The following is a 27,064-nucleotide window of genomic DNA, read 5'->3' on the forward strand; positions in this document are numbered from 1 at the left end:
GCCCATGTCTTAGCCTAATCTATCTCATGGTAGCCGAACAATGATGCATTGCCTAAGGTAATAGCTCTGGTATCTCAACAAACAAAGCCAACGGTTCTTGATTCCACTCCTGGCAGGTCCTGACAGTGTCCCAAACCATGCTAGGACACAGAGAAAACTGAATATGGCATAGCAGTGGAGGGGTCCTTGGCCCCCTCAATATTTGCTGGGAGGGTGCCAGGCCCCCGAATGTTGAGGGGGTGGAGAAGGTTGAATGGCTGGCTCCTCCCAAACATGAGAGAGGAAGCTGCGCTGCACTTGGCTCCTCACTCAGCCTCCTCCCAACAATGTGCATTGCACGTGTGTAATGTCATATGCATAACCTGCAATACACACGCAACGTTGCATCATCTGGAGGCAGCCAAGCGGGGAGCCCGGTGCAGTGCATCTTCCTCTCTCACAGGAGGAGCCAGCCATTGAGCCATGCCACGCTGGGCTCTCCATTTGGCCACCACCTGGCGATGTGATGTGTGCACATTGCATGCATAATGTCACACATACATGATGGGAGGTGCAGTCCAACAACATTTGGAGAAGGGCATTACATTGACTATCCCTATGCTCAAATGATTCCAGCGTCAAGTTGAGACATCCAGCTCCTGACTGACATAACTGTCAGCGTCTGATTCTAACTGCATGTGATAGAATATAAAAAGAAATTGGCAAAACACAATTCCACCAGGTAAAGAAGATAAAACCACCAGCCTTCCATTCGTCATAGGATAAATATCTGTCATTCTTCGTGAGCAACTGACAAATAAACAATCCCAGTAATTAAAGGGTACGGTGCATCCCATTATTCCATACTTCATCCTACTTGAGGCGGACAAATAAATTGTAACAGTAGCATATGGATGGAGACCAAAAAAATTGCCAGCCCCCAAATATGACATCCCTCTGCTTGTATCAGCAAGAGAATGTGAGGAAATGCATCAATAATACCCGTCAACATTGGTAACCCAGGCCATCTGGACGTCGAGCGGAAGTGCTGCCAAGAGTGTATTAAAATATTTTAATCTCATTGTTTTCCCACAAGAATGCTGCCTCACATGCAGAAGTGTAAGGTCTGCTAAATGGCCAGGCCCATCAACACAGGCTCATGCTTGGTGTCTGATAGCTATTTAATTAAGAGATACTGAGGAAGGGGGTAGTCAGTTACAAGCAATAAGCTGGCTCCTAGGCACACAGGAGAGGCTGGCAATAATATAAAGGAGGAAATGGATCTCTGCATTGTGTCTTTGTTGTGCTGCCTAATTAGAAGTTTTCTTTTTTAATAATTAAAGAACACAAATGTCCATCTCGCTTATGAAAATGTTGCCTCTGTGCTTTCAAAAAGGCAGATGCTTAGTTATTCCCATTTACTGTTATTAACAGAGGGTTGGAAAACTCCCAAAGCAAATGTGACCAGCCAGGAATGATGCAACAAGAACATTGCTTGTGGTGAACTTGCATTTGGGTAAGAAATCAGGCTGTTCTTCAGAATGTCTATATTAGGTCTGGGGAAATGTGAGGCCCTGATATTGTTGGACCCCCATTCTCGTCAGCTCCAGCCAGCATGGCCACTTGAGATGTAATGGGAGCTGTAGGCAACAACATCTGGGGGGACCATGTTGACCACTCCTGGTGTAAGGAAACATCTCCTTCATTTTGCCACAGGAAACATGGCAGAACTAAAGAACAGCTTCAGGGAGTGAAGATGAACTCAAAGTGTTCAAGTGCAGAAGAGTTATGCAGAAACCAACAGTCCAATATTGCAACATTCAAGCTCATAAAAAATCGCCACCACAATTCGGTGTGTGGCGATGAAGAGGTGGACCTTTTCTATGGTGGCACCAGTGTTATAGAATACACCCCGTTGAATTATATCCTACTTGGTATTCCACCGACTTTTGAAGTTTCACTTGTTTACATATGTATTCCCTTGATCTTTTGAGCTGTGTGTCCTGTTTTAATTACTATTGTTTTAACTGAATTGTTTTATTGCAAACATTAATTGTGTATTCAAATTATGTTTTATATTTTAATAGAATTTGATTTTATACTTGTAAACTGCTTAGAAGCCTATTTTGGCATTAAATGGTATTATTACTTTTATTATTATCCCTCACTTTTAGCTTCTCTCAGTTTTCCAAGTTATTCAGTTCTCCACATTTCTGCAGTAATTTGCATTTCTTTAAAAAAATCTCATGAAAATTATTCAGCATTTCTGTGAGCTTCTTCTAGTAAAGGCATGTTTGTATTTTGTACACATTTCACAAGCAATGGAGTGCATTTCTGTAAACGCTGGTAGGTCAGAGAACTCCATCACGAAATTCAGATAAGTGCAAATTTCAAAGGACAGTTGTGCTTCCATTCTCACATTGTTTCAGAAAGTGCAAAAGTGTCTTTAAATGCAAACTGAATTGACTTTCTCCTCCAGTCCATAGTCTCTAGGCTGCATTATTTAAAGGAAGAAAGGCCATTCCCAAACATTGTATCGTCCGCGGGATTTGATGCAGTGGTTCAGTTCATCAAAACAGTCGTAAATTAGTCCTAGCTAAGTTTGGACATGTTGTATGTTTATTAGTGAGGAAATTGCAAGCACAAATCAAGTTGTACTCATGTAAGATTCAGTCATGCAAGGTATTGCACGCTCTAGCCTCATCTAGCAGAGCACTCAAGCATGTCAGCTTTTAAGGCACAGCTCTCCAGTTTTTAGCAGAAGCACATGCCTTAGGCTTGTGTATCATCCACACACATATGGCTAATGTTGGAAGAAGCTATAGGGATGAGATTCATCAGTAATAAGCATATCCTGGACCCAGGCATCAGAGCATTATAGGTTTGAGCCCAGAGCTGTACATCAACATGCAAGTCAAAACACCTGAAAACTCAGAACAGTAGATACGCCAAAGAGTACTTTGTTTTGCTACAGGAACAAAGGAAACTGCCTTCTATCCTGTCAGACTATTTGCCCATTTAGCTATAGGAATATAGTTACCGTCTCCATGCCATGCATAATTTTATACACTTCTATCATGTCACCTCTTAATGTACCTTTTCTGCAAACTAAAAAGCCCCAAATGCTGCAGCCTTTCCTCATCAGAAAGCTGCTTAATCATGCTCGTTAATTCTAATGTGTCTACTCTGAGTAATCTGCATACCAACCAGAGGCTTAAGCCACAATTTCAGAGTTCAAACATCTAGCAATACTGTACAGAGAAGCAATGTGTCAAGGCAGGCATAGACAAACTTGGCCCTCCAGATGTTTTGGGACTACAACTCCCATCATCCCTAGCTAACAGGACCAGTGGTCAGGGATGATGGAAGCTGTAGTCCTAAAACATCCGGAGGGCCGAGTTTGCCTATGCCTGTGTTAAGGCATGTAAGGGGCTGAAGTACCAATGCACAACACTTCTTTTCCATCCAATAAATCATGGTTTGTCAGACTGATATTGATATGTCTGGATCCAGCCAATGACTTGCCATTAGCCCACTGTGCAATGCATTTCTTCTTACAACACTAGGTAGCTCGACCGTGCAATTTGTATTCATAGCCACTGCACTAGCAAAGGCAGCTTCGTGTCCAACTCCCTAGAGGAAGAGACCTTCAGCCACTGGCAGCTCAAATCAGTCTCCAGTTACACGAGGACACGGGCCGTAGCTTTCTGTCACATTGCCACATGCTCAGGAACAAGAGATGCTCTGTCTTTATTCCTTGTTGACACAGAAGTGGTTTGTAACTGCATTCCTGCCGGAGGAGCACAGATTGCCAGCAAGTAGCTTTTCCAGACAAGTAACTTCTCTGAAAATGACCGTATGAAGTTATAGCTAATTCATTTTCCCCACTCCAATCTGATGACTATAACTCATTATAGCATTTTATTGATCAGCTCAGCTGTGTACGTCCTTATAGGGAGCAAGCTCAATAACACTCAATATTACATTTTTATTACACCCAAGCTGCTTGGCTCACCTGCACATTTTTTCTTCTTTGGTTTCTCTGAGATTCTGCCAGTGCAGAAAACAAAACAAAAGCAAATGCCCCCATTCTCAAATTGAAACACACAACACATCACTGTACCAAAGACAATCTTTTGCAGTCTAGTGTTCACTCAATCAGCTGCCTGAAGTCTAAGAACACAAGATGAGGAGGAGAGCCCTGCTGGACCAGGCCAAAGACCCATCAAGTTCAGCATCCTGTTCACACAGTGGTCTACGAGATGCCCATGGGAAGCTTGCAACCATAACCTGAGCACTACTGCCTCTTAAAACTTGTGATTCCCAGCAATTGGCATTTAGAGTTATACTGCTTCCATAGTTTATCTGCTGTGTGAAGAAGTACTTTCTTTTCCCTGTCCAGTATTTTTCAACAATCAGCTACATTGAAGCAGCCCAGAAATGCAAATAAAAGCAAATTAAAGCTGGACTGAATTTGCTATGAAAATAATTTTGGTTGAAAATTTGAGAGTACTTTTTCAGGACTTGACTGAACTGTTGGAGAATTTCAGTCTTCCTGATAAAAAAATAATTAGTGGAATGCCCCACTCCACACCAGTTTCTGCATTTGAGAATCATATATAGTATAGAACTTTAAAGATGCCCTGTAATAAAATTGTTGTATCTACCTGCCTACAATTTAGCAGGCTCAGTTGAATGTGGAGGGACTCTTGTGCCTGCAAATTTCATTCACTTCTGTGAAAGCAAAACAAACAAACAAACAAACAAAAACCATAGCCATTTGTAGTTTCCCCATTATAGTGAATGGGGAGGCAAGAGTTTCATTTTTAACAAATGTAATTTGGTCCCAAATAACAAGTCAAATTGTAAAGAAATGTTGTGGCTCTGAAACAGATTGAGCTGCTTCCCAAAGCTACATTCACAGGTACAGTACAAGTAAACACTTGTGGCCTGGGCACACCATTGATATTTATTTACTTGTAAAGCAAATTAATAATGAATGCATAAATCCCCATTCCTTCCTGATGTCTTTTTATGACAAGTGAATGGAAATAAATACATGAATGGTAGAAGCAAAAGTCATTTCATTTTTGTTTTCCCATTGTTTCCTCATAGGAGAGATTTCCTGAAACTGCCAAGAGGCGCAGCATTAGGTTTATGAGGAATGAAGGCTGATACATTCCAAGAAAATTCTATAGGAGGGGGGATCTTTGAGTGTTCTGAATGTGGTGAGGCATGAACATTCTCCAATATGAAGCAATGGTTGAGGTCACAACTGGAATATTAAGTCCACTTCTGGGCATTGTGTTAAATGAACACTGACATACTAGATCAGGTCCATAGAGGGGCAACCGGAATGGTGAGGAGTCTGATACCAAGTCCTTTGAGGAATGGTTTGAAGAAATAGGTTTGTTTAGACAAGAAAAAAACAACAAGGACAATAGCAGAACATCTGATTTGTGTGCAGAAGGCCTCAGGTTCAATCCCCAGCATCTCCAAATATGTCTATGGAAGACTGCTGCTAGAAACCTTAGTAAGCTACTGCTACTGTAGACCACACCGGGCTTAATAAACCATGGGTCTCACTCAGCATAAGGCAGGTTTAACTGTTCAAACACTATCCTAGGCAGCTAAGAAGGACCATAGCTCTGTAGTTAGAGCTTCTGTTTTGCATGCAGAAGCTCTCAGGTTCAATCTTCAACATGTCTAGGTAGGGCTGAGAGAGACTCCCTACCTGAAACCTTGGAGAGCTGCTTCCATTCAGTGCGAGGACAAATGGTCTAACTCAGTATAAGGCAGCTTCCTTTATTCCTATATTATCCTCAAAATGCAAAGTCACTGCTCAGGTGGGTAGTTTTCCAAGCCTGCCAAGATGGGTTGCTCAGAAGAATATGGTGGTGGCCTGTGGTTCAGCAGCACAGCATGTGCTTTGCATGCAGGAGGTTCCATGTAGGGTTGGGAGAGAGACTCCCTGTCTAAAACCCCAGAGCTGCTGCCAGTCAGTGTAGACCATATTGAGCTAGATGGCCCAATGATTTCACTTGGTATAAGGCAGTTCCTCTGTTCTTAAGATTAAGCAGGGCCATGGTAGCTGTTTATCTCACTAACTACATTTCAGAAGATGGGGCAGATTTGTTCCCTGTTTCTCCTCCTATCCAGGGAGTGGAAATAGTATAGAACTACAGCTAAGCAGTAGTTGGAATTTTGAACTGTAAGAACTGTTTTACAGTAGCTTCAAATTATCAAGAGATGAGATGGGGTTGTCTTTCCTGAATGTATTTAAACAGAGGCTGACCAGCCATCTGACAGACATAACGCTGTTTCATGCTGCAATGTAGGTCCATTGTTGAACAGAGGGTTTCATTATATAACCTCCAATATCCCTTCCAACTCTCCAGTTATAAGGTTTTTGTTCTGAGTACACTCAGTCTGAGGAGGACAAATGGTTGGTAGTTTAATTCTTTATTGACAGAGCACACACTTACAGTAGGTCCTAAGGTGCACTTGAACACACACAAACACACATTTCTGTTGACTAAGCAACTGGCTGACACATCCTACACCTCTCCAATCTCTTTCCCTTCTACCAGCCCTGGCTCCTTCTTTGCTGGTGGCACAAATCCCCATAAATTGTTAACCCTCTTCCTCTTGATCAGCCTTGGCCGTCCTGCCTCTATTATGCATTCCTTGTATTCCCAGCAGTCCCTGGAAGTTACATGAAACTTGGAGGATACCCTCACCTCCACCCCACCCCACCGCACCCTTTTCATTTGCTTATATAATATGAATTTTTTGCATTTGGCAAGTCTGATTCCTTCAGGAACAGTGCAACACCCCTTTGCAAGCTACATGCCATCTGGATGCTAAATTCCAAAGTTGTAGAGATTGGCCAGGTCTCCATTGTAATCAGTGCCAAAGCAAAAATAAATAAATAAATAAACATTTATGAAACAGTAACAAAAGAAAACAATTTCCACAATATCAAGTGGGAAATGAAGCAAATGGGCCTGCTAGAAAGGAAAGCAAGTAACAAAGCTAACACTTCACAAGTGCATACCCCTGTCCCAATACCTGCATAACTTCAGATAAGTTCAGCAAACCTGTGGTATCATGCATCCTGGGACTGTCTCAGCCCCCACATGGGTTTTCTTTTCCCCCTGCATTAGATATTCAATACCACTTTGGTATCTGACCAAAGCACTTTTTAAAGGCTCCTTCCAGCCAGAAGACAAACCCTTGCTGCCATCAACTGATTCAGTGGAACTGTCTCCCACAGTACCCAATCTCCCCACACTCACAGGAGCCAAAGATTGCAAAATCAGGTGATGCTATTTTAAAAACCAGCCAGTGAGCTTTCCTAGGGAGGTGGGGATTACTAAACTAAAGCTCAATCAACACACAGAAGACTTCAGTTGGATTCAGGTGTTTACAGAGACAAGGTTTGGTATAGCTACCCTGGGATCTCCCCAAGGAGCTGCAGGGGATCTGGATTACCGACACAGTCAATTGACTTGGCCTCTTGGTGGCATCTGGCTAGGCTTCTTCTGAGCCTTGGCCTCTCAAAGACCAGGACACTGATAGTAACACACTTTCCCCTCTAACTGCTTTCATTTAAAGCAAAGCACTTCATCCTGGGTTCTCATACTGTCCATGTTCTCATGAAGACTTCACATCCTGCTTGCAGATTAATCTGAGGCATCTGGTTGGCCTCTATGGGAAACAGAATACCAGACAAGAGAGTCTCTTGACCTGACTGAGCAGGGCTCGTGGTCTTTTTTTTATGTACAAAGACAGTTTAAACCAGTGTTTCCCAAACCTGGGTCTCCAGCTGTTTTTGGACTACAATTTCCATCATCCCTGACCACTGGTCCTGCTAGCTAGGGATGATGAGAGTTGTAGTCCAAAAACAGTTGGAGACCCAAATTAGGTTAAACCCTAGTTTAAACCAATTGCCAAGTGGGACCCACATCAAGAGGAATGTTGGTGAGTACCAGTGGCTGGGGTAGAGCAACAAGGGGGAAGACCTCTTGTCTTCAGCTCTTCTTGGAAAACAATACTTTATGATCTAGCAGGGGGCTTCATATGTTCTTAAAGTCCACCAGCTCTCACAGCAATGTAACATGCATCAGGGTTAAAATCCTACTGAATACAGAAATAACCAAGTCTAAAACTCTTCCCTATTACATCCAGCTATTTGAGTATGGCAATGTTGCAATGTCACCCTAGCCCGCATCTGATTTAGTTGATCCAACAATAAGTATTGTGATTCAAGGGCTGAGTTTGCCACTTGAAGTGTTAAGGGTATTCCAAGCAACCTTTTCCTGAATTTGACAAAAAGGGAGGGGTGTTGTGGTGGATGAATATAGAGCTGCTGATAAACATCTCATAAGTGCTTTGCCCTTCAAATGTAATGCAACTGTGAAAAAGGTCAAATGAGGCACCTTCCCATATTTACTGCCAGATGTGCATATATATATATAACAATTCCTTCTTACAAATCTGTTAAGTGCTTTAGTGCACACAAGAACTCTGCCGCCACATCTTGAAAACACAAACCATTGCAACCACATATAGGAATTTTAGAAGTAAGTGTGCTAGTGTGGCTTTAGATATGGCAATTGGAACCCATCTCAATTAGTGGAAATTACTTTCTGTACCAAATTAGATGTTCCAATGAAAAAATCTATCCATTCCACAAACAAACACCAGGCTTCTCTCTCCAAAATAAGGCAAGAGTCAATTTATAGCATTCCATTTATTTATTATTCTGTAGACTCACTTTTGCCGATGTTTTACCTTCTCCTTTATTCCAGTTTGATGAAAGAATTCCTAAAATCAATTTTGGTACTGAAACACATGCAGTTAATTGCAGTTTCCCTTCACCTCACCATTTTTTTTATCTTCCACATTACTGATGCCCGCATATAAAACACTGCAAAAAAACCATTTTGGTGAGCCCATACCTAGGACTAGATCAATATTCTTTTTGTATGGTGCTTTACTGATGTTCACATGAACTCCTATGACCAGTAAAACAAAATTCAAAAGGAATTTAACACAGCCAGCTAGATAACCACATGAATAGGGCTTTTTGTAGTTTTAATCATGATGCACAACTACAAGTGGATGATGGTAAGCCAGCACACAAAAGGAATTCAGCATGCATGTAGTTATATCAATATTGCTTTTTTTGTAGTGGTGGTATTTATTTATTTAATTTATTTATTTATTTATTTTATTTACATGTTAACACAAGGAATTCCACTGTACTAATTAGACCACTATGGTTTTGGGTGGCTCTCCAGTAACTCACACTGGGATACTTATTCGTCCTAGCTTCCAGAAATTGAGCTTAGGATCTTATGCATGCAAGACATATACGCTACCACTGAACTAGAACCAGAAAAGCAGGGAAAGTGGGAGAAGTTATGAATAAATTGAAGGAAATAAAATCTGCAGCAAACTATTCTTGCACATGTTCTTCCCAGCATTTTGGTATAAGTATAAGATAGAGGATTCTAATGCACTGATTTCACTCTGAAAATAAGACTGGGTCATTCAGTACTTTAAAATTCAGAGATAAATTGGGTTGGAGGAAATTCAGAAGCACCACTAATCCAAATACACTAAAAAAGAAAGAAAGATCTACTCAATCACATTGGTGGTGGCCATGGATAACTCTGCGAAGGCAAATGGTTACAATCAATTTGGGTTAAGGCCAGCAGATTTTATCACTCACCTTGCCCACGGGCCTTGGAAATGGAGATCTCTGATTTTCGGGAATTAAGATTGGAGTTGCCACAATGGACCTTCTTTGCCTTACAATTCCAAGGCTGCCTTCTGCCTTAAAGATTTCCTAAAGAAAGAAGGAAAGAATAATGAGATTAATTAGCCCAAGGCTTCTTAGGACAGCATAATTTATTATCCATCTTGCACATATTTTTTACTTCTGAATAAAAGCATCCATGAGCCAGAGTCCTACTAATAGACTTTCTCAACCTTCATTAGCTGTAGAAGTATTGTTAGTTCAAGACACAGGATCAGGCTTCTGATTAATGAAGATCATTATTAAGCTTCTTCAAGTGAAATCTTCAGGATTGGCCTATTTATGAGAATGTCAATAATGACAGATAATTCATGCTTCACCTTGCATCCCTATAACCACCTTGTGTCAAGAAAGCAGTAGTGATTATATTAGCAGCTCTCCATTTCAGCTGAAGGAAGGTATGGGAAGAGAAATGCCAGCATAAGTGACTGAGACTGTCAGCCTGTTTGATCTGACTGCAGAAGTGTGTGGGTCACAATTCTGAAGTAAGAGTACAACTGTGCCTGCAAGAACACAGAATGTTGGTGTTGGCTGCATCCTGGATGGGTGTTCATGTATCAGGATGTCTCAGAAGAGGATGTCTAATGATATCCCACATTGTATGTTGGAACTTGCCATTACTTTCTGAAGCAAGGGTTGGATCCAATGCTAATTCTACTCAGAATAGATGTGCTTCTCCAGTCAAAACAATGTGCACATAAATGCATATGTTATGAGAAAGTGTGCATATGAATGCATATGTTAGTGAGAATAACATACAAAAATGCATTATATTAAGTGAAACTGCTTGCAGAAATGTGTATATTAGTCAAATATGCATGCAGAAATGTATTTATTAGCAGAAGTTCGCACCAAAACACTGACAAATTTCTGTGAGGTATATTTTTAAATAATAATCACAAAGTGCTTCAGAAATGTGAAGAACTAAATTTATGACAAGAAAAAGAGAAACATAGAGAACCAACATTGACATATTTGACAACTCCTAGTAATAAACAACATTAATAGATCCCAGCTCCTAGTAATAATCAGCATTAATATGTCCCAGCATATCTATTTTAGCCTAGATCTTGGTGCTGGGTTTTAGCCCCCAAATCCAACCTTAGCTGCACCACTGGTCAGGAGAACTGCACAGGCACAATCTTCTCTTGCCACCATATGTCACCTTCCACTTTTTATGAAAGATTCATGCTAATACTGAATTTGCCTCCATCTTCAGACAGTTGCCTTGGTTTTTTAGCCTTTCATTGTATGGAATATTGAGGATCTTGAGCACTGCAATGCTTTGCCTTTTAATTTCACTCTCTCCAAGGAGGTGTGTGTGTGTGTGTGTGTGTGTGTGTGTGTGTGTGTGTAAGAGAGAGAGAGAGAGTCCACACACATGCAAAGACACACAGTTGATGTGTCAATGAAAACTGAAGTCTGTCGAAAAGGCAAAATGTGTGATGCAGCAGAAGTAAGCTTTCAAATCCACTTTGAAAGTGAAGACAGACAGAGGGACCCAGCTGCCATGTATCTGTGGCAGAGGTTAGAAGACTTACATGAATCAAACTTCTGTATTAAAAACAGTAGGAACAACAACAACATCCACCCTTGTGGATTCCTGGGAGTCAATCCAGGACCATTTACATGTATGCAATACTAATTACCTAAACAAGATTGCAGCACCAGCATAAGTGATGACAAAAATTAACCAAAAATCCCCCTTTTAACAAAAGAATTCCTTCTGGATACCAAGGACCTATGTCCCACAAAAATCTTATCAAAAGTCAAGGGGTATAGCTCAGTGGATGAGTACATACATTCAATTCCTAGCACTCCAAATTTGGCAGGGGGAAAAGTCTCAATCAAGAGGGCTGAAAAAGCCCCCTTTAATATCTTGGAGAGATGCAGATCTGGACAGATTAATGGTTCAGTGTATCTTCATACATTTTGCACATACTATAAACACATATCCTTTGACTATCATGCTAATCACAAAGCACTTTTCAAAAGAAACATTTTCGCTCCAGCACCATAGTATCAAGGTGTTTGATTTCCTACTGAAAATGAGCAATAACTTGTCTGTCATCATGGCTCATGCTCACAGTGACACAGAAATTGTTTTTGTGGACTCCAACTAAACAGATTTAAAGTCCATTTAAAGTGGAATGCTGCTTGGGCATAATGTTTTTTCCCCTTGCTGTAGAATTCTCCATTCTATTTGTTTCTTTATTTTTTGCTGGGGAAAGTCTCTTTGGGATCCTAACACATTCAAAATTTGAATGAATGACCTGGCCACTTCCTGGTAGCAGACACCATTAGTCTTAGCAAGGAAAACTTCATTAGAAGCCATCATGGGTATGAGTCAGACAGCTGGGCCATTGCCTATTTGTCACAATAAGAGTTGGAATCATCATTGGCGTGGCAATCAGTAACCTATTATGGCTGACCAGGAAGCTGTGTTCCATGTTGATTAGCTATATATTAGGTTTGATTGTGTAGATCTGGGGCAGGAATGTGGCTCCTTCCCCATAAGTTTATGAAGTAGCTGCAAGAAAGAAAAAAACCCATTGAAATTGCAAAGTGGAAACTAACATTCATGATGTTAGTTGAAGAGTCTAGAGCAGGGCTAGGGAGCTTAATTAATCATTCAAGGCCTCCTCATTTGACCCACAATGCTATTTCAACCAAGCCATGCCCACCTGCTCTACAGCTAACATCATGTGTGGGATGTCAGGGGCTGGCAGAGCCAGGAGCATGATGAGCCTTTGGAAGCACAGAATGGGGAGAAGACGATCCCAGGGAAGGGCCCAGCAGGTTGTGGTGGCAGGAGAGGGAGAATGGGAGACTAGTGATATAGAGGGAGAGAAGCAAGAAACCCTAGAGGACCATTGCCAGTCAGTGTAGCCAATATTTGTCATTTCCCCTGCTTCTGGTCACCACAAGGTAGACTAAGATTTGGATAAATTACTTCTTCAGCACCTGCTTCTTCTCTGTACCAACCTGAAAGCTAGATGGACCACTGTCTCTCTCTCTCTCTCTCTCTCTCTCTCTCTCTCTCTCACACACACACACACACACACACACACACACACACAAACATTCTATCAGTGCAGTTCCGGAGGAGGATTTTGTATTGGATGACTGGGAAATCATTTTGTCTGTGTCGCAATACCTTCCCTGCCTGCCAGGAGTTCACACGGATCCTGTTGGACATAATTAATATCTGTCAAGTGTGCCAAGTACAAATTATCCCAAGCACCACTTGATTGTTATCATAGACTCTATATTGGCAGTTAATACTTTCAGAAATGTTTGCCAAATCATTAAAAATCTTTGTTCTTATTAACAGCCCTCTCAAAGACTCTGCAGTGCTCCGGGCTTCATAACTGAGCAAAAAGAACAGTTGTTCAAATAAATCTCAGATCAATGAATAAAGTTTTTTTTAAAAAAATAATAATCCAGACCTATCTACAGAAATCTTACTCAGGTACAATCACCTCACACTCCCAGCCCTCCCCATACCCCCCCAAGATAAGAAAATAAACTTGATAATTATTTAGATTTGAAAGATTCTGCCCTTTTAGAACTAGTTGAAGGACTCTGGACCATCCTCTAAAGCAGGTTTGGGGAAGCTTCAGCCCTCCATATGTTACTGAATTACAACTCCCAACAGATATAGGAGAAGACTAGCCATAAAACAGGGGTGGTTAACCTATCATCCTCCATATGTTAGAATCCAGTTCCCAAGGGCCATGGTGTCTGGATCCGATGAGTGTATTCCAGAGCACTACCATTAGCCACCCATGTCATAAAAGATGGAAAGACGGCATCCAAACAATCTGTTATTTTGATGCTCCAGATACTACAATAAGCAATCTGAAGTTGAGTCCCAACAGAGATGCACAGAAGTCTTGGGGACACACACAAACACACACACATGCAGATCAGACACACTTTAGTAAGATGGTCTGTCTCCATTCACAGGATGCTTAAGAGAGTGAAGTCTCTAATGATTCTTTCTATGGCACAACAATCTTCCACCCTTTTCTGAATGTTCTAAGATTTTCGCATCTAATGGTTCTGGTGGTGCAATGGTCACAGAGCAGTAAAACCCAGCTTATTTTTAAGATTCTGTCATGGAATCTCACCAACCAAAATGTCAACTGGAATCACTCCAGGTGTTTGCATACTTTGTTATAAAACGTAGGTCAGGATCTCAGATCTTTCTACCCTTAATCAATGTTTTGTGGGGGCATTCCCTAGTCTAGTTAAAAATGATTCATATCTGTAAGGCAAGCTGAATGAGACTTGAGCATTACACAGCACAGTAAATGATTTACATCTTGTCAGTCTCATGCCATTAGTCATAATGCCATGGCCGCATACATCTCAATAGAATGCAGTTTCAGCTCAAATTCATTAGTTTCCAAGCAGCTTCATTGTCTGAAGCTCTGGAGAAAGAAATGTGATCAGTCAATCAGTTTCACGCCTCCTATTGCTCTCATATTCTTTCCTTAAACTGTAGATATAGGTTATTTCCCTGAAAAAATATACCGCAGCAATTAATTTCCTCACTGGGAATGTTAGCACTGGCTTTCAGATAAATTCTCTTTGCTTCTTGATTCCATATGTCCCAGTGAAGTATCTCCCGGAGCCAGAAGTTCAGAGATTATTTAGAAACATTTCTTGGAAATTCTAATAGATTAGACAGTAAGGAGATGGCCACAGGGTATGGTTTGAAAGTGCATGAGGCTGCTCCTTTGATGACACTAAGCAGGTCTGGGACAGTGCTTGAATGGGTGGCCACCTTGGAAGTACATGTATGATGCCTTTGGCTCCATGATTGCTGAAAGGTGGGTTATATAAAATAAATAAATATATAAATAAAATGCAGAGTAGTGGTGAGGAGCTCGGGCCAGCAGGACAAATGTAGCCCTCCAGGTCCCTTGGGACTCTTCTCAGGCCACCCCCACCTCCTGCACAGTGTTTTAAAAAATGCAACCTGTTACTGCATTATTAGGGATGCGGGTGGTGCTGTGGGTTAAACCACAGAGCCTAGGACTTGCCGATCAGAAGGTCGGCGGTTTGAATCCTCGCGACGGGGTGAGCTCCCGTTGCTTGGTCCCTGCTCCTGCCAACCTAGCAGTTCGAAAGCAGGTCAAAGTGTAAGTAGATAAATAGGTATCACTCTGGCAGGAAGATAAACGGCGTTTCCATGCGCTGCTCTGTTTCGCCAGAAGCGGCTTAGTCATGCTGGCCACATGTACGCCAGCTCCATCGGCCAATAAAGCGAGATGAGCGCTGCAACCCCAGAGTCAGCCATGACTGGACCAAATTGTCATGGTTCCCTTTACCTTTACCTTACTGCATTACTATGTAGACAATGAAGTCCTCTAGACCCCATTCACTATAATGGGGGAATCTAATAATTGTTATTGACACCCCTCCTTTAGGCCAACTTTGGGAGACTGTTAACTGACTTCATGGTAAGCTTTATGCTAATCAATTTCCTTTGAATATATTTTAACTGAACTCTTCTTCTTCTTCTTCTTCTTGCAATTAATTTCCCACCCTCCACCTTAAAGTCCCAGGTTGGGGTAGAATAATTAAAACACAACATTCATATTCAAATGCAATATTACACAATATTTAAAAACTTTAAAACAAAACTACAAAGTAAGGTGTGTCCTATTGTACATGTGTGTGCTTTTGCAAACCACTTTGAGCACACCTGTATATTTGGAGAATGTCATATATAAATAAACTGATTGTGCCTTCCACCCACACTATCTATCTATCTATCTATCTATCTATCTATCTATCTATCTATCTATATGTTAAAAAAGTAAATATAAATGTGTGTGCATTGTCCAATATGGATCTCATTCCATTATGAGAATGAAGCACAAAAGCAATTTCTTGTTTCCCTTAAGCAATAGTGCAGCATGTAAAAATTACTTTTAGATATTTTATTGGCTCTGCCATACAGGGCCCTGGTAGTCTAGGTCTGTGCTGAAATAAAAATGATCCATCTGGGTCTATTGATGCACTGCTGGCATCTGTGCACAGGGAAGCCACTTTAAACAAATATAATGAGAAGAGAAGTTCATGCACGCAGCGGGTGCACTTTGCAAATTCCTTCTGGTGTTCGATGGATAGCTTGCGACCAGAAATATCCCCATCTCTAAACAAAGGAACACAGCAAGATATAACAAGTGGCATCAACTTGCAGGTTAGACGGGTGAGGTGAAGTGAACGATTGTATCCCTGAAGTCACAGTGGTGCACCCAGCTCCCTGCCTTTGGTGAAAAATCAGTTTTAGTACCCTAAAACTCAACCAGTATTAGCAGTGATTTATGCCCCCTGCCCTTCATTTTCTCTCTCACTTATTTGGCAGAGTCTGTTTTTGCACAGTATTATGCCCAGGAATTGACAAAAAGGGATGAGACACACAGCTTCTTTGTACAGATGGTGGAAAGGGCAGGGAAGATGGGGCTGGTGCTTTGTCACAACTCTTGTGGCAGAGCACATCCTTTGGCCTCATCAGAGCTCAGGTTCATTATCCATCCCCCTCAATTAAAAAGATTCCATGTAGTGCAGCTGAGAAAGACCTACGTCTGCTTGAGAGACTTTGCTGGTCCAAGCAGACGAATCTGGACTAGATGGACCAATGGGCTGATTTGGCATGAAACAACCTCATAGAGCCTGTGTCTCATATTTGGGGCAAATATTTCAAACCACTGAGATGGCTATTTCCGAGCCAGCAGATGCAAAATCTGGCAACATGGCTAAAAAAAACCCTCATTCTGATATATGGATACTTGGCAATTAAGTATTGCTGTATTCAATCGTGTTTGCTCCCTTGCAAGTGTGTTTCAGATTGTGGAATAAATCATTTATTCAAAGAAGGGTCTTCTGAACCAATCGTGTGTGTGTGTGTGTGTGTGTGTGTGTGTGTGTGTTCAAGTAGGATACCATCGCTACTGGTGCTCGTTGCACCCTGAAGTTTGTTTCATCCCAGCCACAAACTTAATGTTGTTTCTTTTAAGCATGCTCACTGCAATGCATACAAATGTCAAATTTTCTGTGAAAGGCTCATTTTGTCAGAGTTCATAGGCATTCTCTGAAAAGGGCCTTGAGTGGAAGAGCTCTTCTTCGAACTCCTCCATGCTGCAGTCTGAATGTCGAATCGTAAAGGAGGTCTAGTAATCGAGAGAGGATCCTGACCTTCTCTACTTTAGCTACTGGCATCTGCCAAAAACAGCCTTTGAGAAGAGGGTCGTAAGGAATGAATGCTCATCGCGGTGCTCCTGTATTCCCACTCTAAGCCAAGCCTGCCAGGGCTGACAGTTGAAGTGGTGGTCCGTGATGAAGACAAAATGCTCACATAGAAGGAGGCCAAGGCCAAACTGCTCGTTCTGAAACAAGCTAAACTCTGAAACAGAATCCAAAGAACTAGGAAATGTAAGTGCATCAATCCACTTCACACTTCACACATTTACTCCTCTATCCAAATTAATTAACGGGCATTAACTGCTTGGTGCTAAGAGCTTAGCAATTCTGCTCGGGGATACAAATAAGGGCAAATGTTGGCAAAGAGATTGGGTGCAACTTTGCATCATGCAGTCTGGATAACATGCTGGCCAGATGCAAAGGCTTGGCCAGAGAGATGGATGCTTCACTGCAGACGTACTCCAACAGGGATGTGCAAAGAAGACTCTTGCTTTAATTTTCCTTGAAGGCTTTGTTCACACAGTTTATTCCATTTCCCTGATGTTCGGCTAACTGTTAATTTCTGCATTACATTTGAACTTCCACATGATGTGGATGCCACTTCCAGTAAGCTAATGGAAGGTAGTGCATGTTTACTATTCATTTCCACATGATTTGATTCCAGAATCAATTTCCGGCTCCCTTAACCCAGAAAATGTGGGAGCAAAGTGAAGAAATTTGGGGCTGAAATATGCATTTGCTGTTTTCACGGGAGCATTATGCGGGAACAGGAGCATACATGTGCAGAAAGGGTGGAGGAGGGATGACATTGTCCAATGACATTCATTGTTGTCTCACAGCATGTCCACTAGTGTGAATTAAATTTAGTGTGACATGCCAGACTATCTGTCAAAAAGCCACAGTTCTATGACGCAACAGGAACTGCAATGTGAAAGGAACCTTAGAAAATGGCACAGAACCACTAGCATTATAATCAGGAAATATCTCCCATATTAGAATGCACCCAAATAATCATTTGGCTTTCTTAAATATTTTCTTAGAACATATGCATGAGAAGGATCTTCCAAATGCGCTGCAAACTACTCTTTGGGCAATTTTGCAGATCTGCAACAAAACTACACTCTTCTTCTTTTCTTTTCTTTTCTTTTCTTTTCTTTTCTTTTTTCTTTTCTTTTTTTCTTCTTTTTTCCTCTGATTCAGGTAGGCTGTATTGGACAAACAGACCAAATCCTATGCCAAAGGATAAATGGACATAAATCTGACATCAGGAATCACAAGACAGAGAAGTCAGTAGGAGAACACTTCAATCTCCCAGGACATTCAATACAGGATCTCAAAGTAGCTGTCTTATTACAAAAGAATTTAAGAAATAGACTTGAAAGAGAAGTTGCTGAATTACAACTTATTACTAAACTGAAAACTATGTTGAGACCTAGTCTGAATAAAGATATTGGACTCTTGTCTCATTACATATGCTAAAGCTATTTTTGGTCATCTGCATACTATCCCTTGCTTTTTCCTGTAGGACTAATTGCAGTCATTAACAGTCGTCAACAAGTTTACCATACCCATAGAGTCAATCACCCATCTCCTACTACCCTTCTGAGAAAAACTTCACCCCATCCTCCCACTATATGCAGTATCAAGGTCTGGTGACTTCTGTTTCAGTGTATCTGAAGAAGTGTGCATGCACACAAAAGCTTATACCCAGAACAAACTTAGTTGGTCTCTAATGTGCTACTGGACAATTTTTTTATTTAATTCTTTTCTCAGAATTGGATGCAATTCTCAAGCATGTGAAAGCTGTTAGGATTTTTATCCACCTGTGCTGCTCCAGTATGTAGCACTATGTTGTTTATATCATGTGAGTGTCTGAGAGCGTGAGACAGGAAGTCTCAATACTGCTGGAACTTTAGTTTCACTTCTCTGTGTGATGCTTTTCTGTACTGCTGCTGAGAGAGCACAGACACGCTGATGGATTCTTTGTATATAGACTGTAAAATGAAGTAGTTTAGAGCTACTGACTGTCTCTTTCTTCTGCAATGAGTTGCCAGAAGACAAATGTGCTCCTCTCAGGAGGGAGGAGTCACTTATCACCAGTCTCTCTGGACTGAGGGAGATTTACAGCCAGAGAATGACTGGGAGAGCCGCCCTGGTGTCTTGGGAAGTTGGTGGCCTTCCCGGGCATTTTTCCTAACAAAAACTTCACCCTCATCATTGGAGAATGGTCCAACTTAATAGAAGACATGAACCGTCTCTCATAAATAGCTAGTGCATGTGAAGCTGCCTTTCAGGGAAGTACGGTAATTACCTCCACCCACCCCTGCTCATGAGCAAACCCAAGAATCTCAAGCTTCCTAAGACCAGACTCTGAAAACCACTAACCTATGCTATAATGTCATGATGCAACCATGTTGCCTTATGGAAGCCCATTTTGAGCTTGCATCTGCATGGCTTCAGACTCAAAGCAGGGCACTTTCTCCTCCATACCCACCCACTGCTTTCATTTCTCCACATCGCTCAAAAGGAATCAGTGCTGACAAGTTAATGAACTCCAGCTACAAAACACAAAGATAAGCTCAGGGATGGGTTTAGCACCTGCCGTGTTCTAATCACTTGAGGCCTTGCTTAGGTGAATGGTTCTTGATCACTACAAGAGGTGGTGAAGGGAGGGAAGGAACCTGGAAAGTCTCCTCTCCATATTACTGTCTGCAAACAGAATGCTTACCACCTCACCAATCGCTGTTTACGGAACCCTATAGACTCCTCCCCTTCATGGTTCCTAACATGGGTCCTAACAAAACGGATTCCTACCATGTGAGCTTAGAATCCAAAGCCATTCTTCTAAATATGAAGAAGCTGTGAGTAACTGACATTTTTTCTTCATCAATGGGATCTGCGTGTTTTATATTAGTGATGTGTGAACGAGACAGAAGGAGACAGTATCTCCAGCTTCCAAGATTGTAACTATGCTAAACTAATTTGTAACCCATGATTTCTTGGATTTAAACATGGACTGCAATGCAGACAGAATTTCTCTAACTCGTGGAGCTTCTTCCTTAAAAAAGAAAAAAAAAGTTATTTTAGGGCAGTTTATGTAACTATGCCATTTTCTAAGTCCTTTTCAAAAAAACAAGAAGACTGGTCTTTTGCCATGAGCAATGCTAAGCCCCAGCCTGAGCATCAAATCCCATGTGCCTGCTATGCATTAACATTTCTTACAGTGCTAAAATGCCTAATGGTGTATCATTGAATATATTTCCTGACTCAGAATTCTCTCCTCTACCCTGACTGCATTTTTAAAATGTTCTCTCTCTCTCTGCTATGCACTTGCTCTGCCAAATAAGGAACAAATGTGGGCAACCAAACTGCTCCATGGAGGATCCTCAGACACAACCTGCTTCTCAAATTGTTGAGAATGTGATATGCAGGCTAAATGTATTTATTTAGACCCAGCTTTTCAACCAAGAGTGACTCCCTAAGTGTCTTAGAAATAAAATCCATACAAATGTACATTATGAATTTTAGGGAGTAGATTTTTAAGAAATAATAATAAAATGGCATTGATCAACTTCAGCAAAACCCATAGAGTGCATACATCAGTCACACATAAGAAGGAAAAATGAGCAGGGGGCAGCAAGTAACTAAATCACTGAATGCATTGCTAAGGCTTCAACTGGCCATGACATAGCCTCTCCATAAATAAGAAGGAGTGGCTGGAGGTCTGACATTGACTTCACTTCTATTTACATGGCTGATGTATGGGAGCCATACCTTGTCAAAATGATCATGTTTAGTTTGATCTCTAACAACCTTTCTGTGTTGCATTAGATGCTGAGAAAGAGCCAGATCCCAAACTTTCCCTTGCCATCCCATCAGAGACGAACCTTTGAGGTATTTCCAATGGGAGGAGATCTCTAAACAGATAGCAGTAAACAGCATGGCTGTTGGGTCCTTATGAACTGGGAGGGGGAGAGAAATGTATATTATGATTAGGAATATGTTGGTGTTTATGTACACAAACACAAGGTGATGTTGCTGTTTCTTCTGACCATGGGCAGTTGGTGACTAAGAGTGTGTTCACATTACTGCCTTAGGCACAGTGGAGCTCTTGTCCATCCCCATGGTGTGTTTCACAGCTTCCTCCCCCCCCCCAGCTGTTCCTATCATCAGGGCTTAATTAGTGTCAGATCTGTTTCTGTTGTGAACACACCAGGCACTGATGGGATGGGGATATCGTTAACCTTATGCAAAGGTGTTTACACCTTGGCTAGAAACAAATTAGGAATGGCTTATCATGAACTCCAAGTGGCTTGAAGCTGTTGTGAGAAAGGACACATCACAAACAGTGCTACCTTATCACAAAATATAGGATACATATCCATTTAGGATAATGGTGTGTGAAAATGGATTAAAAGCCCAGCCCTGGAAATTCAGGGAGGGCACAGTAAATGGGAATCTGAATACTGTTTAAGATTGTAGGTTCTTCCATTCAGAGTAAGCCCAAGGAGCTGCTCAGAGACTGGCTGCTTTTAAGGATTTGTGAAGGTAAGCAAGATAATGGATTTGGCCTAGTTTGTTCTGAAAGCACAGGCTACAGTCTGGCTGCAAATCGAAGCTCTGCCTGGATGGAGGTTGTCTGGGTGGGGCATGTGACTTCTTCTGAAACCTTTGAAGTACAAGATATTATGTACCACTATAATGTACCACATAACCATGCATCGGTAGCAAATAAACTAGGTTCTCCCAGCATAGCACCATGAGCAGTGCTCCACTGAGAAATGTATTAAGACAGCCCCAACTGATATATACATTTCAGAAACATAAGAGGAACAATAATGATGTTCATGTGACACTTTCCATACTGAGCATGCCTATCATTATCCAGCTATCTACTGGCCAAGCTAAACCAATGGACCACTGTGTGTACAAAGACCTGCAGTAGATGGGCACATTCATTCCAGTCACAAAGGTTTAGCATTGTAGTCAGCATAGCTTCCATGCCAGAACCATGGAAAGGGGAATCTATGAAAGCTCCTGGTGACAGCAACTGTATCTACCCCTGTCTTCTCTGGCTGGCTAGGCCTAGGAAGAGATCGGAGATACTCTATTCTTCTAATGCCAGTGTAAGACAAGTTTAGCACCATAATACATAGATTTTTTACACCCAGGATAGACAAGGTGGAACTCTCCAGATGATTACAGCTCACAACATCCCCCAAAACTGACCATGCCAGATGAGACCTGTAATCCAACATCAGGAGGGCACCACCATGGTTTACACAGATAGGTGTGAGCAGCATGCATGTCCATGAGAGGAATCTGCACATTTTGCTTGCTGAAGAGAGAGCTACCTGGGCAATGATAGGCTCAGGGGACAAAGTTAGTTTAGACGGAGCCAAAAGTGCACAAACATTTGAGTAACTATGAGTTAAAATGTATCGTGCAACTGATACTGGTCCCTCTGTTGGAACTGTGGCCTAGAAAACACACACAATTTGTAAAGTTGCTTTCAACTTTGAACCTTTCCAAATATAATCACAAGTAAACTGAGCATATAAACAATTGATTTGCAGATGGAGAGAGAGATCTTGGACTGCATAACTCTATGTTTCTCAGCCTGAGTGCTTGCCACATAGCTATTTGCAAAATATTTCCAACAAATGAGCCAGAGGTTATTTGGGCATCCAGATTGCTGGACTGCACAGCTGGCTTGGGGAATGTTTTGCCATGCCCTTTAAAGGAAAGGGAACATCACTCTCCATATTTTCCATCTCTACACCTCTTGCCAAGAGAACAGGGTGGAGTACACATTGGTTCACAGCCCAAAATTCTGTCCGCCAGTCTTCATCAGGGAGCTGCTGTGGGAAAGAGGAAAAGCTGGACCATCCCATGCAACTCGCCCATTGGAGTGGCATAAGCAAAACATGAAATGGTTTGCTTTTATGAGTCTGCGATACTTCATTATTGCAGTGGAAAAGCCAAGATAACAAGAGTTGTTGGTTTGTATTTCATCTGCTTAAAAGGCAGACACTGGATGGTTTGGAACCAGACAACTGTTCAGGGTGTTTCAAGAAAGGAAAGCATGCATCAAAGACCCCCTCACAATTAAAAATGGTTGATGTTGGCAGCAGAAACATTCATAATTGAATAGGGCAGAATGCAAATTAGGCAACCCAGTGAGCAGATCAGATAGGAAGACTGGCTAGATGGATGGACAGACTTGTTTTTCTGACTTTTCCTATGTTTTCAAACTAGGAGGATACATTAGGTGTGATCAGTAGTGGCCAAATTTTATCAGTGACAGTGAGAAAAAGGGGATAATTAACCATGCAAAGCTGCAGGGGGCAACTTAGACCATTTGCTATCTTGTGTATATGCATACTATATACACATTTTCTTTTGTATTTTCCTCTGTACTTAAGATTATGTTGCTTTATATGATTTTCTTTTTGTTCTTCTTTCAGGTCTGTTGATCATAATAACTGATTGTTAGCTGTTTTGGACTATAACTCTCATCAGTCCCAACCAGCAGGGAAGGTGGGAGTTGAGTCTTTGAATTAGATCCTTCCTTCCTTCCTTCCTTCCTTCCTTCCTTCCTTCCTTCCTTCTTTTTTAACAATGGTGCTCTCTCCGCCATATAGGGCGAGTGTACACTAGAAAATCTTATGTATCACTTGATTCACTTGGCATTGCCTGGAACCATTTACCCATAAAAATATTTGTTGCAGTGACTGCTCTCAACTCATGGCAGCCACCTTCTTCATATTGCTCCTGAGATTGTAAACCTCAGACCTAGAGAGTAAATGTGGCCCTCCAGACTCTCCCCAGGCCACACCTCCTCCTTCTCAGGTCACACCTTTCACTGGCCCTGCTCCAGTTTCTCTGCCTGGCCAGCAAACAGTAATGATTCCTGTCTCTAGCTTGCCCAGATGGAAACATGTGCATGTAGGAAGCTCTGCCTTGTGCATGGCTCAACTGCAGGCTGCTGCTCAGAGATAAAAGTCACGTCTGTTGATGTAGCCACAACTGGCATTTGTCCCCCCCACCCAGGTGCTCATTCATCAATTACTAGCTTGTCAGTCATTGGTGGTTTGTTGGCCAATGAGAAACTATTCTCACTATCATGTTCTCCATCTCTAGTACCTTTTCTCTTCTCCAAGTAGGAAATGATTGGAGAGGTCAAGAAGGGAGTATGCAAGCAATAGATGGTGGGACAGCACCTTTTTCCTTGTTGTTGTACCTTTTCTATGTCCTTCTCCACCTCTACATCTGCTTTACACTGCAGAATGGTGGGAACATTGGATGGAATTTCCCAAATACCTGAAAGGGAAATTGGCCTCACTTCTCCCAATCCCCATTTCAAAGCAGCAACTGGTAAAATTCAGTTGCCACTCAGAGAAGTAAAAAGCCCAGGATGGATATCTATAAGGGGAAGCCCCATATATCAGTGGTAGAGGATCTGCCTTGCAGCCCAGGTTCAATCTCCAGTACCTCCAGGTAGGGTTGGGAGACAAACTTCTCTGAAATCCTGGAAAGTTGCTGCCAGTCAGTGTAGGTAATACTACGCTAGATGAAGCATTGGTCTGACTCAGCATAAAGCAGCTTCCTTTGTTCCAACAATAGCTGAACACCCAGCTTTCTCCCTCTTTATTTAAATGAGGTTATTTAGAATTTTGATTCTGTTTTGCTATTGCTGCTCTTGTTTTAAGACAAAATCACAGGTAGCAGTGGCACCCCTCCCAGGATGGACTCAGTTCTTTTGGTGCACATGCTGTAGAGTGTGTTTCACCCACAAGAAGATGGGTTATGTTGTTGTGGCTCAACAAAAGCAGACGTTTCCCCTGTAGCCTAGTATCCAAGCTGTTGTGTTTGCAATTCAGGGAAACACAGCTGTGACAACTAATCAAGAGTTATCCCTTTGTGCTTATTATGGCCTCTTAATTAGAAAGAGGTTTAAACCAGGAGTGTGCATGGTGGCAGAGAGAAGGAGAAGTAGTCCTGTCACTCGTGGGCAGATAATGAATACAGTCAAGACTGAAGTTACTTTGCAGCATCCAGTATTTCTGGTTCATCTCCTAACAGATGAATGTAATAAAAGAGATTCTGTTTTAAAATTTCAGACACTCTGCTTTCCCTTCCCTTTTTTTCACCCCCTTCTGAGTTTCAAAGGCATTTAGATCTTTATATCCGAGGCAGGCCTCCGAAAATATTGGATTCCAAAGAAACACCATCACCAAGCCCTCCTTCATACTGCCACTTCTGTTCTCTATATTACACATTTGAATCAAAAGTTACTCAGACCAAGCTGGCTCATCACATCAGCCATCCTCAAGGGGGCTTCAAATGATATCTTGTCACGACGTACCTTTTCAGGCTTTTCTCAGTGAAATCTTCTGGAATATAACAAAGACAAGTTTCTCTTTTCTTTGAAGACAGCTTTCCAGCGAGAGGCACGGAGAGCGGCATTGAACAAAGAAGCAAAAAATTGTGCCAGACAGAGGGTGTCACTGAGAGTACGGCAGTTAACAGGGAAAGAAAGATTGAGGATCAGGGGTAAGCAAGACTCTGTAGCAAAGGTCTGGAAACCTTTTTCCTCCAGACTGCAGTTTCAGAAGGGCAGCCATCTAGGGGCACATGCCAGTCATGAGCAGGGCCAGAGGCAAATGTAGGTGGAGAAATTAACGTGAATTTTACTTATGTACAGTGGGCTGGTTTCTACACACACGTCTCTATCCTTCATCCAGACAAGCAGGAGGCATTATCAGAGTTAAAGCAAAGACGTGCAAGGTGTGGGAGGTCAGGAGGGTCAGATTTGACAATAAGGCATTGAAGTTGGCTGCATGCACCCAGTTCAGGTCATTAAGCAGAGGTTCATAGGATGCTCCATCAAGAGCCAGGCTGCTACATTCTGTGTTACCTGCAACTTCTGGACAAAACGCAAGTGAACATAGCAGTGAGTTGGATCATAGTATTTGAATTCTAATGATGTGTGGAGTGATAAATGTGCAATTTGCCTTTGTACAGTAGGCTAGTCCCCTCCCACACACACTTCAGTGCTCATTCCAGTAAAGCAAGGAGCATTACCAGAGTACAAAGACACATTCCAGCCAGGCAAAAACACTCCAGGAGGGTATGAATCCAGGCCAGTGAAGGACGTGGTCTGCTGAGGGTGGGTGTGGCTAAGGAGGAGGGGCATATATCAAAGCATGGAAGGCTGCATTCAACCTGAGTTTTCCTCCAACCTTGCCCAAAGCAACCTTCCCAAATTTTGGGGAATGTTGTTGGACTACTGCTGCCATTGTCCTTGACCAATGCCCATGATGGCTGGAGATGATGATGGTTGAAGTCCAACAGCATCTAGCCAAGGTTGTGTTAGGCTGTTCTGGAGGGACAGGAGAGTTGATTCAATTCACATACAGGCTAAATTTAGAGGGAGAATGTAGGAAAGAATACAGCAACCCTTGTGAGGTCCTTTGTAGTTTGGTGTAGCACAAGTCACATAGGTAGATATTATAATGCAACGCCTCACCACCAATCTCTCTTGTTTATGTGGCCATTAGTTCAAAGCCACAGACAAGCAATTTATTGGGTATGAAAAATGTCACCTATGGCACTCTAATTTGCATCTGAAAATTGATTTTTGTCACATTGGGATTTTAGGACAACCTCTTTTGGCAGCCAACACTGCCACAGAGCATAATAAAAATAATTATGTGGCCACAAAAGCATGTTAGGCTCACTGTAAATTTTAAGTCTCTAAAGGACGGAGCTCGACCAGGCATTATTGATGGGAGCTGTGGAAGAGTTACCTGGAGTAATCTTTCTTGATGATTTAACATTGACAGCAAAACTTTAGAAGTCTAACTTGCAACTGCCAGGAATGTGCAAGCCAATGTTAACAGTCTTTCATTGAGTTTAGTCAAATTCACCAGGTGCTTTCTCAGCAATGCTTACACCATGCATCTCTATAGCATCCGAGGGATGGGGGATAAATTCTATTCCCTCTGCATTTAAAGCTAAACTCACACAACTCACACT

At 41.9% G+C, this 27,064-nt stretch overlaps 1 protein-coding gene and 1 long non-coding RNA gene across 2 annotated transcripts in view; one reads left to right on the forward strand and one right to left on the reverse strand.

Moving 5' to 3' along the window:
• CDH13 (cadherin 13) overlaps window positions 1-27,064 on the reverse strand; it is a 599,046-nt gene that overhangs the window by 344,231 nt on the left and 227,751 nt on the right. Inside the window, exon 4 of the mRNA XM_083752927.1 lies at window positions 9,719-9,835. Coding sequence (XP_083609053.1) covers window positions 9,719-9,835 — 117 coding nt within the window. The remainder of the gene's footprint in view (window positions 1-9,718; window positions 9,836-27,064) is intronic.
• Window positions 19,821-22,293, forward strand: LOC310850965. The gene is made up of 3 exons (XR_014567514.1): window positions 19,821-19,884; window positions 20,855-20,917; window positions 22,195-22,293. It is a non-coding gene; the product is annotated as an uncharacterized lncRNA (long non-coding RNA).

This window comes from Podarcis gaigeae (assembly GCF_964106915.1).
Source record: "Podarcis gaigeae genome assembly, chromosome: 8".
Classification (NCBI taxonomy): Eukaryota; Metazoa; Chordata; class Lepidosauria; order Squamata; family Lacertidae; genus Podarcis; species Podarcis gaigeae.